Raw genomic sequence first — 13,682 nt, 5'->3', positions numbered from 1 at the left:
CCTTGGTATTGAGAAGTTGTGATTAGTTTCACATACCGCTAAATAATAATAATAGATAGCATTTGTATGGCGCAAATCCCCGCTCAACAGCAAGCTCTATGCGCTTCACAATCTATACTATTACCCCAGCAGACCTGAGAGCATTCTGAAACTTCCTAGGAAGCATACAGAGCAAGTGGCCATTTATAGGTGCTAAAACACTAACATACTGACAAGACCTTTCGCTGTGTATGGCCGGGTACCCATTCACACCAGGGTGAAGAGAGGAAAATTCGTGTAAAGTGCCTTTCCCGAGGACACAACGTCGGGCCCACAGCTCAAACCCCCGAACCCGCAACCTCACGAATGCGAGTCCGGTAGCCTAACCACTAAGCCACAGACGCCACAATTCATGCTAATCCAAAGGTGCAGGGGTTTGACTAAATAAAAAACACAAAAAGTTGGCATAATCAAAGTGTCAGGACGCATAAACCACATTAAGGCCAAATTGCCACTGAAAATTAATACATCATACAACAGTGAAATATCTCAGTCTAAATTTCAATTTCTGGTTACTGATAATTTGAAAGAGTTTCACCACAACAACTCTGTGAGAAAAGCACAACACAAACAAACTTATCAAAATCATGACCTTTTGAAACATCAGCATCATTCCACCACTGTTTTTTTAAGCTTTTTTTTTCAAAGGAAGGACAACATGAAACAGTAAAACTGTGTAAGATGCTCCATGATGTCTTCATTCGAATAACAGTCATCTGGAAACCCCTAGAAATTGATTTAGGCGATTGTGAAATGATGCTGATGATATTCAAGTTTCTAATTTTACAACTCATGTTGCCATGTGAAGCTCTTGAACAAATGTATTTCTGAAAAGTTTCCATTACATTGTGGGTCAGAGTTTTCTTTGTACTTTGCAGTATAGTTTAAAAGACTATCACATCGATTAGATAAGAGGCATATATGTGTCTACCACCGGTTTGTTCAAAATCACCACATCTATGAACTCACCTTTCAGAATCGTACTGTTTACATGATACAAAGTGAAATAACAGTATGAAAAATATATTCTGCAAAACCCGCTTTAAAGTAAAAGAGCTGGATTTCTAGTGAGCGAATATGCACCATTAATTTGTATGCTTCATGTTTTCTTTGCATAGTACAGAGACAAGAGAATAAGTTTCCATGAAAGAGCAAAGTCTCCATTTTGTAAGGCACTCTCTTGTTTACAAGCTAAACTGTTGTTCCACTCTGTCTGCCACCATTTCTGCTATGGCCAAAGAGGAAGTTGCTGCAGGAGACGGAGCGTTGCGTACATGGAGAATGCGTTGGCCCAAGTCCCCAGTGCCTGCATCAAACACAAAATCGTCCACCAGTGTTCCTTCTCGATCCAGAGCCTGAGCCCTCACTCCAGCTGGTCCCCTAAAAATAAGGGGAAAAAAAATAGATAAGAAACCAAAGACTATGCACCATAAGTCTAGTAGGTGAATATTAGATTGAGGAGCAAAAAACTTGGGTCCGACTATTAAAAAAGGGAATTCTTGAACTTGATTTGTTTGAATAGTTGTACTCAAGGCTCAACACTAGCTTTTTATGAGAGAGGGAATTTAATCAAAGCCAATGATTTGAAAAAAACCTTACTATGACTAAATTAGCACTATTTCTCTTTAACCTCCTCCACACACACACACACACACACGCACCCGCACACTCCCAACTCCCCTTTTCAACAAAAAAATAAAAATTGTAGTGTCAAGTTTACTGCTTACACTATGATCATGTATTTTCATAATTAAGACTTTTCCCTAAAATAACAAAAGATGCTTCTCAATGCAGAGTGGGATTTCTTTAGTCTGCTTTAAACTACATATCTCATATCTCTCAGTTCATTTCTTCACATTTCATTCCTATTTTTAATCATAAAGCACGTCAGTTTTATTTTCTTTTTAATAAATATAAACTGGTACAAATCACGTCATCCCTCTACTCTTTGAGCCGCATTCAGTACATAGACACATGGGCAATCTAATTATTTTCTCTCTTTGTAACCGCAACAGATGAAGAAACTCTTTTACAACTGGACAGAGTGACTAGTGTCCATGATGTTCCAAACATCTCTCTAGCAATTACCGACATGCATGGTGTCTACATATTATTATCATTTCAGCTAGATGCAGACCTGTGGCAGGTTATTACATTCCTTCCAATCCATGGAGGAGAAATCATCAATCTTCAGCAGAAGGTGATTCGCAGGTGTTCCGGTGTTGTTTGCTCCTTCTTTCCTATCAAACAACTATCTTTATTTCTAAATCTTTCCTCTATCTTTTATTTGTATGTTGCTCTCAGGTAACACCTCTAATCCTCGGCATTTATATGGCCTTATTGTGTTGCATGTGCCATTAAATTCATACATACTAAACTTCCGCATCTCTGCTTGATTTTTTCTTGTAAATGAGACGAAAATAGACACATCATCTTGTGGTGCCAGTTTAGTTTAAAAATTTCTTCAGTTTAGTTTTCATAAAAGTTTTACGGCACTTGAAACACAATAAGTTCTGAAGAATAGAGACGTTACAAGAGAGAAACAAAAACAAAAAAATTAGAAGAGATAAGGATGATAGATGTTTCATAGGAAAGAAGGAGCAAATCACACTGGAACACGCGGTAACTACCCACGTCATTTCTGAATAAGTTCAGGCACCAGCATGACATAATATTTGCCTGAGAAGAGTTAATCTTACTCACCTAGAAACATCCTCTGGTCGAAGACTTGGCACAAATCTCTGAAGCTGTTTTACTTGAGCTCTTATGTAGATGCCTTTATACATTTCCATTAGTCCGTACGACAGGTGTTTGTATGCCAGTTTCCGGAGACCCCTACAAGGAAGATTGTAATTTGAACTTGTACTCATATATGCTGCAGACGAGTTTTGCAATAAATTTGACAATGAAAAACAATTTAAAATGTAATCTTACACCCATTACTGCATACATAGATCCATTTACTTTAATTTGTGGATTGATTTTATAACAAAAGAATATAGCACCTGATATAAAAATTAAAGGCAACATTACATTAGGCCTACACCAGGATATAAGTCAGAGAAACTGTAAATTAAAAAAAAGGAGAAGATGACACGTCAGAAGAAGGTAAAAAAGAGGAGGAGTACTTGGGCTTTGCTTAGAGTCCATAGGTATGAGAATCATATGAACTCCACTGTGTGCACTGTAAGCCCACCTGAAACTGAGAGCATCTGCCAAGTCAGGCAAGCTGATCTGTGTGTATCCGTAGCCTTCTCTCTTGAAAGCCAGCACAGCATTAGGTCCTAGCCACACACTACCGTCCATGCGAGGCGTAAAGTGAACTCCGAGGAAAGGAAACCTCGGATCGGGCACCTGAGATATAAAGAAACATTGTTGTTTCACATGCTACGGAGTCTCCTTTCAATAAATTTGTTGGAACTAGGTTTTTTATTCATAAAAAATGAGGTTCATTATGGGCATTTTAATTTTTTTAAAAGGGGAATGACCAAAGCAACTCAATATTGTCATAAATTCCATACACAATTCAGGACTAGCACTAGCACCACCGAGACACAGTGCAAAATACCAATCATTGCTCTGCTTTGTTGGTACTACTACTACAACATGCCTGGTCTAACCTGAAAAACACATGTTGCCCAAAATTTACCGACAAGGGTTGGGGGGGGGGGGGGGGAGGGGGGGAAGGGGCAAATTGACTACAAGTGCTAGCATGCAGAGTCATGTGAGGGATAAACAAAGATTATTACCGCACAACTACTGAGGAAGTGTAGTGGGCCATGAACAACATGTACCTCTAGCAGCCAGGTCACTGGCAGGGTCTCAGTGCACATTTACGTTAATTTAGTATGGACCATAAAATCTAGACAGCAGAGGGATGGCAGTTTAAAGAAGTGAATAGTATATTTACATTCGTATTCCTTTTCAAGCATTGACGAAATCTGACAGTAAGCGGGGCTAACGGTATAATAAGGGGCAATATAACAAGGTTTGACCATAATCACGGAAAAGACTAAAACATTTGAGTACTTGTCTTAAGTGAAGAAAGCTGTATCTGATTTCAGTTGACACACACCATCAAACAGTATTCAACCGTCAGAAATACACATTGGTCATCTGATTTTCTTTAAGACACAGCAGTAAAGACCCAAATCATCAATTTTCAATTACCCTGTCAATGACCATAAGTCTATCCAATGTACCAATCAAAGGATCTAACTAAAAGAAAAAAAAAAAGAAAGAAAAATTAATAAAAGAAAAGAAAAGAAAAATACAAAATAGAAAGAAAATAAACATCAAAGTCTGAATGTGTGATGAATATAACGACATCCCTTTCACACCTGCTGACCCTGCAAGGTCATACTTTTTACTGTTCAAGTCCCACGGTAGTCATACATCTGAAGAAGAGGATCAATGCATGAGAAAGAAAAGTGATTTAAACCAGGTTGACGAGCTGCAATCTAGTTTGATTTTTTTATGAAACATTTTCAACAGGAGAAGAACTCCCTATTTCAAGAGCAGATACGGTTGAAATTGTCTAATACTATGTGGGCATTGGCACGATCGGGTCGGGTCGGTCTGCTCGCCAGATTGAGGGCGCACAGCGGTGATCGAGGCGCAAACGGATCGCCTGACTAATCGTCTAAAAAACAAACGTGGCGACATGTCAGGCGATCGACCCGACGCGACCCAATCCAATCCGCAATGGGCACCCGGTATAAGACAAGTCACCAATTGTCGAGGAGAACAGAGGCCGTCCTAGAGAAGTGAACATCATACACAGTGTAATTATAATGTAAAATAAATACAAGGGGGGGAAAGGGAAGTGGCGTTTCGTACAGGTGATTGACATATATAGGTGGCCGCTAGAGAAAGTTTGACTGTATTAGCATTATGTAAATTAGAATCAGATATCTCACGACTTTGCAAGCAATGACTAGCTGCACAATACTCCATTTAAATAACCGGAACATAATCTGATAGATATTTAGTAGAAGCTTACCGGGTAAATGTTTCCTCTGACCAAATCTTCCTTTTCTGGGGACAAGAGCAGGTACTCTCCTCTAAAAGGGACAATGCGAGGCACAGGGTCACAGCCAGACTTTTCTGCGAGTTTGTCCGAATGAAGACCACCGCAGGTGACAACATGGCGACAGCTCAAAGATGGGTTCTGTCCATTAAAAAAAAAGTGTATAGAGAGACTAAGGTGAAGCAAAATAAAGTTGAACAAGACAGACAGACAGGATATTTTTTACTCTTGCAAGTAAGAAGTCTACAGATTTCACTGTTTCGTTAAAAAAAATTGTAGTAGTAGGCCACACTCTCATTGCCTCTCGTTTGCAAGCAAGTTTGATATTAACCCCCCAAAAAATTGAAGTTCATAGCTTTAGGTGCAAAGCATAAACAGCAGCTCTATAGTCCTATCTAACCAATGTGCGGAGGTACAGATGTAACTTGTAAAATTAGACTTCAACATAAATATTTCTTCAGTCTGTGATGTGCCATGACCGATACTCAGAGACCGAGGAGAAAAATTACAAAAAAGAAGTGATCCACATGTCTTTGAAGAAATGAAAGTGAAAACTGAAAATGTGCTTTGTTACATTGTGTGAAATACAGCAATACACATGTTACGGGTCCATATAAATAAAGCAATGCACCCATTGCAGGTCCATGTAAATAAAATCTTAAGTTTATGGTTTCTGAAACAATCCAAATAAACTACAACATTCACAAACAATGTCATTCATACAAAGAAATACCCAACCTCCTGGCTTTTCCCTTCAATGACAACAGGGTGATTGAGGCCTGAAGAACCTCCCTCTTCTGAACTTTCTGCTGCTATGTCGAACTTGGTCACTTCAAAATTTGTGTAGATAGTGCCCCCACGTTTTTCAAACTCTTTGCCGTAGTATTTGGTGACTAGTCCCCAGTCAATGATTCCTGTATGAGGGGAGTGGATGGCTTTGAGACCCTGTAAAACAGAATATAATAAAAAGGTATAACAAATCAATGGTGCTGTCAGTCTAAAATAGGAAGGAGCATGTGAGCAAAAATAAAAGGGAAGAAAAGAGTTACAATTTTAATCAAAAGAACGCTAAAATAAATAAGTCCATATAAGAGAGACACCACACTAAGAAAAAGAAAAAAGTAGCAAGCAGGAAAACAAAACAGAATAAGAAAGGCATGAAAAAATAGAAGAAATATGAGAGAAGGTAATCGATGAGAAAACAGAATAATGATTTCTCTATCAGTTTTCTAGCTCTGAAGAGAAGTAGCTATTGGAATCTTTAAGCAAGGACTTCACATTCATGATTTTTTAAAGTAAAAAAATAACATGGTAAAATTATTTTTTTGAACTGGCAAAGATTGAGATCAGCTTTATTCTTTTACTGTTTTATATAAAGTATCTACAAAGACTATGCACCTATTACATTTTTGTCATGACCTTTAGCAATTTTTTCCCCCCTAAAAAATATGAAAAACTGTGGAAACAATGTTTGTGGAAAATACAGATAAAGGGCTTTGTAGCAAAATGGGCAATCTGTAATTTTCAAATTTCTGGACTTTCCCTTCACAAGCAAAACCATTAATCTATATTGCTTCAAATACTTGTACAGAGAAACTGAAATCTGTTGGACCATCGGTTTTTCTTTGGTTTAGCTAAATTTTTTGTTTACAAAGGTTGCCCAGTTGCGAGCGCCGTAAAACCCTATACTACTACTACTACTACTAAAGGTTGCCCAAATAGACGAAATAAAATCAGGCATTTTGTTTTCTGTCACTTCATCATTGTGTTTGGATTAAACCTGTTTGGTTTGAGCAGAGTCCACTGTATTCTCCCTCAAACGTGCTGTAACAAATTGTGAATAAAATAATCAACTTTTCGTATGTCTTTCAAAAACTTAATGCATTCTGTCACAACACCCTTCAAATATATAATTTCATTTTTAAACATTAAATTATCTAGCATGTTTCAACTTGACGCATTAATTGCAGTTGTTTTTAATATTGAGTCAAATCTATCTTGACAAGTTACCCCCCCCCCCCCCCAAATAATGTTATAAAGAAATTTCATAATGCACAAAGCATCTATTGTATCATCCATAATGATTTACATTTCTAGAGAGAATTATTGCACATTTACCACACAGTTTGGCTCAATGTCCTTGATCTCATCAGGTCCAACCATTCTCAAATCCTTGACACCGTTTTTCTGACCTCGTTCAAGAAGACCTTCTAACCTTGACACTTCATCTGGATCAACAGCAACAATGAGCTGAATAGAGAGAGAAAAGCTAGTAAGGGGAAATCATATTAGTCCAATGAATATGCATTGAAAAACTTTATTTAAAATACGTATAATATGTAGTGTTTACGTCACGTATGTAACACGATAGGAAAACATTTGCCTGACACACTGATAGTTTTATGAGGCAGGAAAGTATCTATGTCTCTCTCCATCTTCCATAAATCCTTACCTCTAAGGCACCCAAAATATGACATGAAAAAGGAAGTTACATTTTTTAAAGAGATTTTATGAGCGATATTAAGTTGTACACATGAAATACATAATTTGTATCATACTGAAAGATACAAACCGCACCAGTAATTCAACAAAGACCTACAACTAGGCAAAAGATATTCTCTTGCTGCTAACCATCCTTCTGCAATCCCACATACCATCCCTCAAACCAAACATTGATTTTAACTATTATTTTTATAAATCAGAAAGCCTACAAAGATCCCATTATATTATTACAGAGTGAACAGCTTACTTGCTAATGACCACGTCCAGCAAGGAAAAGGTCTTTTCTCATTTACTTACTTTCCCACATTTTTTGTAAGGAATCTCATGCTCATCACAGTACTTGTAGGCCATGTCCAAACCTTTGACACAAAGCTTTGCCTTGAGAGATCCCGGGGCATAATAAATGCCAGCGTGGACCACACCACTATTATGTCCACTTTGATGAGCGGCTGTTGAAGCAAATTGTCAGAGAATGTTGATCTGATGTAATTACTAAAACTGAAAAGTATGTGTCACTTTAAGCTTGTAAAGGCCTGTATATATGCAATTATTATTGTTTAAAAAAAATTTTTTTTATAATATTGAGTTCTTAAAGACCTATCAATGAGGAACTAATAACCAGATCGCAAAAGCTGGATTCCAAAATCATAGGTCAAAATTGTCTTAAATGTTCCCCCCAAAAAATAATACACTGCCAGAAACTTTGTGCCACAGTTAATCTTTTTTTAAAATGTGGGTGTTTTAGATCAATTAGGACGCAAGCTTTGACCATGATATCAGGGTCAACCCAGGGTGAGAGGGATAGAGAGGGATGCAATCATAAATGTCCCTGCAGAAAGATGGATATACTTGACAAAACCTCTCCCCACCCAAGAATTCAACTTCTTAGGTCTTTTCTGCACACAATTGTGAAACCCATAACCACTACACCACAGACACTTCTTTTAGGTAGCTACTGGAAAACATAATATAATTTCTTAAAAATGTAGGCCTACTTAATGCTTCTGACAATGCAGTGCTCTGGAAGGAAAATGCAAGAAGTCAGACAAACAAAATCACAGATCATAGATGTATTAAAATAGGGATCATCTCACAATCTCATCAGAATAATCTCTGCTTGCTATTAAAGCTACATATGCAAGAGCCCTTTGAGATGTGCAATTCAATAAAGTGCCTTAGACTGGATCAACCAATGAAATTTGTTGCAAGGTGTTGAAATTAACCAATTTTTGCCATTGATACATTAGAAATCTAACCGTCTTAACCTCAGAATCTTCTGCTCCCCTATCCATGCACTCCTCATCTTCCCTCGCTGCCTGAACTAAATAACAAGAGCAAGATGAGGAGGTGTTGGAATGCGAAAAGACATTGGCCAAAAGTCCAAATATATCCACATCACATTAATTGTGGATAGGATATCATTAGATAAAGAAGATAAAGGAGATAAAGAAGACCAGAAATACAAAATCTAGAATGTTTAAATGAGAGTCACTCTTCTAACACCTTTTGCTGACTTGACTCATCGGTGGGGCCGAGTCTTAGTATACGTACTTACCCACAGCTCATGAGTGCACACATGCTTGCCAGGCTTTGTAAAAACCATTAACAATAAAGACCCAAGTAGGGAGGACAACTGAACTTTTGTGCTTATCATAGCTTCACATGGTTAAGTTACATACTTTACAAAGCGCATGTGCATGACTCAAGCATGCAGCATAATTATAGCAGAAAAAAGCAACAAGCATTTATTTATTCTTTGCACACCTTGACGAAATAAATACCCCTTAGAGAGAGGGCCAAAGTACATACCCAGCTCATTCTCTTTCTCAACCACAGCAAGTTTGAGATCTGGATGTCTTATAATCAGCTCTTGGGCTGTTGCCATGCCAACGATGCCTCCACCCACAATGACCAGATCATACTGATGTTGCTTATTTTTCCTGATGAATACAACAAAAATCAAAATCATTTTTATCTGAAAAGGAACAAGTTATGATACACATTGATACGTTTAGACACCATCTATTATATCACATCTTAGGACCCATGGATAGAGCTGAGTAATTATGTGGGGTTTTTTAAAATTATCATTTTGTGTGTGTGTGTGACTGTGTGTGTGTGCGAGTAGAAACACTTTACGTCGAAAAACAGGATGTAGACGCCAGAAAGTAATTTGAATCAGGTTTAAGAACCTATTATAATGATCACAAGCGGATAGCTAGAGAATGACAACTTAACGCCACTGGCCGATATTTATAGTAACAGTCATCTTATTTGACCTCACACGGGAGGTGCCCGCCGCGTCATCTGATCGTGATTAGAAAAATAATGATGATTTTGCGTAGCGCATGGTTTGCATAGGCAGTTTCCAAGCTCCTTCTCCTTATAGTTCTACTCCATCTGCAGCTCAGTGTCCTATTGAGTCTAATCTCTTGTAAGTGCTTAATTTCTTGTGCTTAAAAAACTTTTTAAAAAGAAACGATCCGGATCGAAACGGTCGATCATTTATTGCACTGAACTTTGTTTGAACTTGCTTTCGTATCCAAATTGACATAGGCTTACTCTTAGTCTTCTTCTTCTTCTCAGTTTACGTAGTGTACAGCATCAGAATCAATCTGGGCGGAAGAAAGGTGCTGCACAATCACAGACAACTGAACTGAACAACAAAGTTGCAAAAAAAATAATCCGAGTCAGAAGGCTGCCGTCGTGCAGTCGTGTTGCCACCATGACTGACAAAGTGGGAATCCCTCAATGACGTCAAACAAGATGGCTGTTACTATAAATATCGGCTAATGGCGTTTAGTTGTTCTTCTCTAGCTATCCGCTCTTATAATGATCTGCTCGACTCTGCTCATAATGTGGAACTCCTCCAAGGGATTACGTTACACTTTTATACATAAAATTTCTGTTTTCCATAAATAAGTGTTTTACGGCTCTCGCAACTGCATAAGGTCATCGGAGTGTCTTACGTACATGGTACCCGGGCACCTAGTCTCAGTATCTTACGTACATGGTGACCGGACACCTCGTCTCACCTAGTCTCAGAATCTACGTACACAGTAACCGGGCACCTAGTCTCAACGTACACGGTAACAGGAATAAAAATAAATCAATATTTGTCCTGTGCTGTCACTTGCTGAAAAAAAAGAAAAGTCATACAAGCGTCTTGTCGGGCTCGCCATCGTGACCGGTCAGTGAGCCTGTGCGTGCGCATCATATTGTGAGTACCGGTTAGGGTCACCAAAGTTCATTCAAAGTCTGTGTGCTGCGAAGTATAGGGCTCCGGAATGGGGGGATTATTTACTTTTTTAAAGGTACAGTCGGGGGAGGGGTGGGGATGGAGGCAACACCGGATGACAAAAATTGAACTTGGAGTTCTGAACTGCCCGGTTACCGTGTACGTGACACTGAGACTACGTGTCCGTTTGCCGGTTACCGTGTACGTAGATATTGAGGCTACATGCCCGGTTACAGTGTATGTAGACACTGAGGCTAGGTGCCCGGTTACCATGTACAAGACACTCCGTAAGGTCATATATGAGCGCGCGGGACACGCCAAACATTTTTCAATTGGTAGCAAATTTTGATTTTGTCGAGGTGGCCGCCGAAGCCTTCTTATCGATTTTGGACCATCAATTACGGATCTTTAAAATGCAACTTGCACACAGGACCTCCGAGATTTTTCGCCCTTGTCTGAAAAGGCTAGACTAGATCTTTCCTACCAAAAGATCAGGGGTGTGGCTGAAAGACAGAAGTAAGAAGGCACCAAGGAGTAGCAGTAGAAAGGCTAAAGAGTCAGTTCACAGGAGCCCAGTGGAGGGGGCAAAGGAGGTGAGGGAAGACAGTGGAGACAAAAGCAGACGACAGAATATTGCAAGAGAGAAGGAAAGAAGGTGAAAGGAGACAATTTTTAGAGAAGAATATTTTTTCCGTCGCTACTCGGATTCGAATCCAGGACCTTTGAATGAGAAGCGAACACCTCAAAAAACCTGCCTCTCTGCCTCTATGCCACGAGAGCCCCCATATTTTTATACTATCGTTGAATGAAAAATGCTTTCACTAATGCAGAGATGACAGAAACATCACGTAGATCTCTAGACCTATGCACTTTCCTTTGTCTTTGAATCTTTGTGCTAAATCTAATCTTGGAAATTCTATAATTATAGTCTGAGGCTGAGGAGGGCGTCGAATCTTCTCTTTACTTGTTTGTTAACCCTTGTCCTGCGGGGGCCGGGTTTATGATGCCCGATAAAAAAGCCTATTTCGGCACCTCGCCTGCGTTCTGGTCCCGCGTCAGTCTGGCCCCTGGCTCAGCGCACACGCGTCGAGCATCATCTCCCGTTCAATTCGGGTCCAGCGTCGGATCCCCATTCACGCAGGTCAAGTGTGTGTGCGTCAGTCTGCTTGAGTTTTTGTGCGTTTGTAGCCTTCTAGAACCGTCTGCATTGGTTCGTAATCACGTCTCATAATTCAAAACACGCCAAGTTGGTAGCTCTAGATGTTCGTCCAATGAAATTATAGAAGAAATTGACCCATTTAGACATGAGGAGCTCCAAAGGATAGTCAGGAAACAAGACTTCCATTTTCTATAAAAAAATCTTTCAAATGGGCTTGATTTTGTATGAAATGATACTAGATCTAGATCTAGATTTATCTAGATTCTAGATCTAGATCTACCTGATAAAATAAAAATAAGCTTGTTTGATAATTTTTAATACCATTGTGCGGGTACAAAGAACAATTTGAGTGCAAAACATTTGGAAATTGACCTATTATCCCGTTTCGAACCCCAGGTCATTTTTTTATGCGTCTAGATTAGAAAGGTTTTCGAATGGATGGGCATAACTACTCGTAATGTCTTCAGCTTGTGAGAGTTCATAACACTTTAAATAGAAAGCTATGAAAGATAGAGCGTTATTTTCATCATCGATTAACACACTCCAACGGTATTCATGGCAAAAGCACACTTTCCCGGTGCCCGCGCTGTAAAACAAGAGTACACACTGAGTGACCCCGGCAGCCTGCCCGGAACATCCGACGGTTGCTGATAAGATTCGCATCTCAGCACAGACGCAGGACAAGAGCCACAACTCTAGTGTTGTCTAGAACTTGATTTTATTGTCTCTTCATCATGACTCAGACTCATCTTGTTGGTCAGGTTTCTTCAGTTCTATTCAGACTCTTCTTGTCTTGTCAATTTATTGCCTGCATTTGTGCATTAAAAGCTACTTTATCTAGATATCTAGATCTAGATTCTAGATCTCTAGATCTTAATAATATCTTACGTTGATTCCGATGAGAACAATCTTGCCGATGAAGGGCAAACGATGGACTTAAGTCTTTGTGCCGCATGCTGATTAGCTATTTTCCGTGATCTTTGACAACGGCTGAAAAGAACACGACAGGGCGCTGCCATTTTGATTGTTTTCCTGTGCAGGGCACAGGGATCTCACTCCGAACGACGCTACTTTTAAGGGTCAAATATTGGTTATTTCCCTTGGTCTTATTTTCCATCAGTCGAGCGTTTTATTTCAACTGCTGTTTTGAGTTTGACAGAGCAAAATGACATAAACACACTGAACGAACCCAGAGTAAACAAGTGGACAGGAATGAAAACAAGGAAAGAGAGGAAAGACACGGGGACAAATGTAACAAATAAAACTATAATTTACAAAATTTACATCACATAATATTTCACCCAGCCAGGGAAGTTCACAACATTTATAGCCTATACATTAGACGAGGTTTCAGTGGCAGACATTGCCCCGAATCAATGATGTGATCAATGGTCGAGGGGTTGTTAATGTCACAATAGGACTCGTTCGTACGCATGGCACACCTGTTGTTTACTTGCATTACTCCTTGTATATGTAGGCCTATTACTGCGGGTGTCTTGCTCAAGAACTCATCCCAGTGACTAAACATCCAAAAGTCGTCTCACCAATACTGAAGAAATATTGTGCGAATGTCTATAGTTTACCAAGCAGTAGACTCGAGTAACAGGGAGCTCCTATTATGAATTCGAAATAATATTATTCACTTATAATTTAAAAAGAAGACAAACACCCTCACTCCTCCCCACTTTTCCTCACCCACCCTATTGTGACCCCAC

General features: G+C 39.2%; 1 protein-coding gene across 1 annotated transcript; it reads right to left on the bottom strand.

Moving 5' to 3' along the window:
• Positions 1–910: 910 nt before the first annotated feature.
• LOC101862535 (L-2-hydroxyglutarate dehydrogenase, mitochondrial) lies at positions 911–13,013 on the bottom strand. Its single transcript, XM_005109828.3, has 9 exons — positions 12,856–13,013; positions 9,380–9,510; positions 7,868–8,019; positions 7,187–7,318; positions 5,807–6,013; positions 5,042–5,209; positions 3,236–3,393; positions 2,743–2,874; positions 911–1,419 (listed from the first exon to the last, which is right to left on the bottom strand). Exons 1-9 carry the CDS (start codon positions 12,984–12,986, stop codon positions 1,224–1,226), a joined length of 1,407 nt encoding a protein of 468 aa, XP_005109885.1. The 5' UTR covers positions 12,987–13,013; the 3' UTR covers positions 911–1,223.
• Positions 13,014–13,682: the final 669 nt, after the last annotated feature.

Source organism: Aplysia californica, unplaced genomic scaffold (genome assembly GCF_000002075.1).
Source record: "Aplysia californica isolate F4 #8 unplaced genomic scaffold, AplCal3.0 scaffold00819, whole genome shotgun sequence".
Classification (NCBI taxonomy): domain Eukaryota; kingdom Metazoa; phylum Mollusca; class Gastropoda; order Aplysiida; family Aplysiidae; genus Aplysia; species Aplysia californica.
This window is presented reverse-complemented; position numbering and strand designations above follow the sequence as displayed.

What these genes read in the sequence shown, in the direction of transcription:
- LOC101862535 (XM_005109828.3), bottom strand. Translation starts at nt 12,986, where the DNA reads ATGGCAGCGCCCTGTCGTGTTCTTTTCAGCCGTTGTCAAAGATCACGG. An exon ending in ACATTGAGCCAAACTGTGTG is followed by an intron (nt 6,014 to 7,186) that starts GTAAATGTGCAA and finishes TCTGTTTTACAG; the next exon opens with GGTCTCAAAGCCATCCACTC. An exon ending in TTGAAGGGAAAAGCCAGGAG is followed by an intron (nt 5,210 to 5,806) that starts GTTGGGTATTTC and finishes TTTAATGGACAG; the next exon opens with AACCCATCTTTGAGCTGTCG.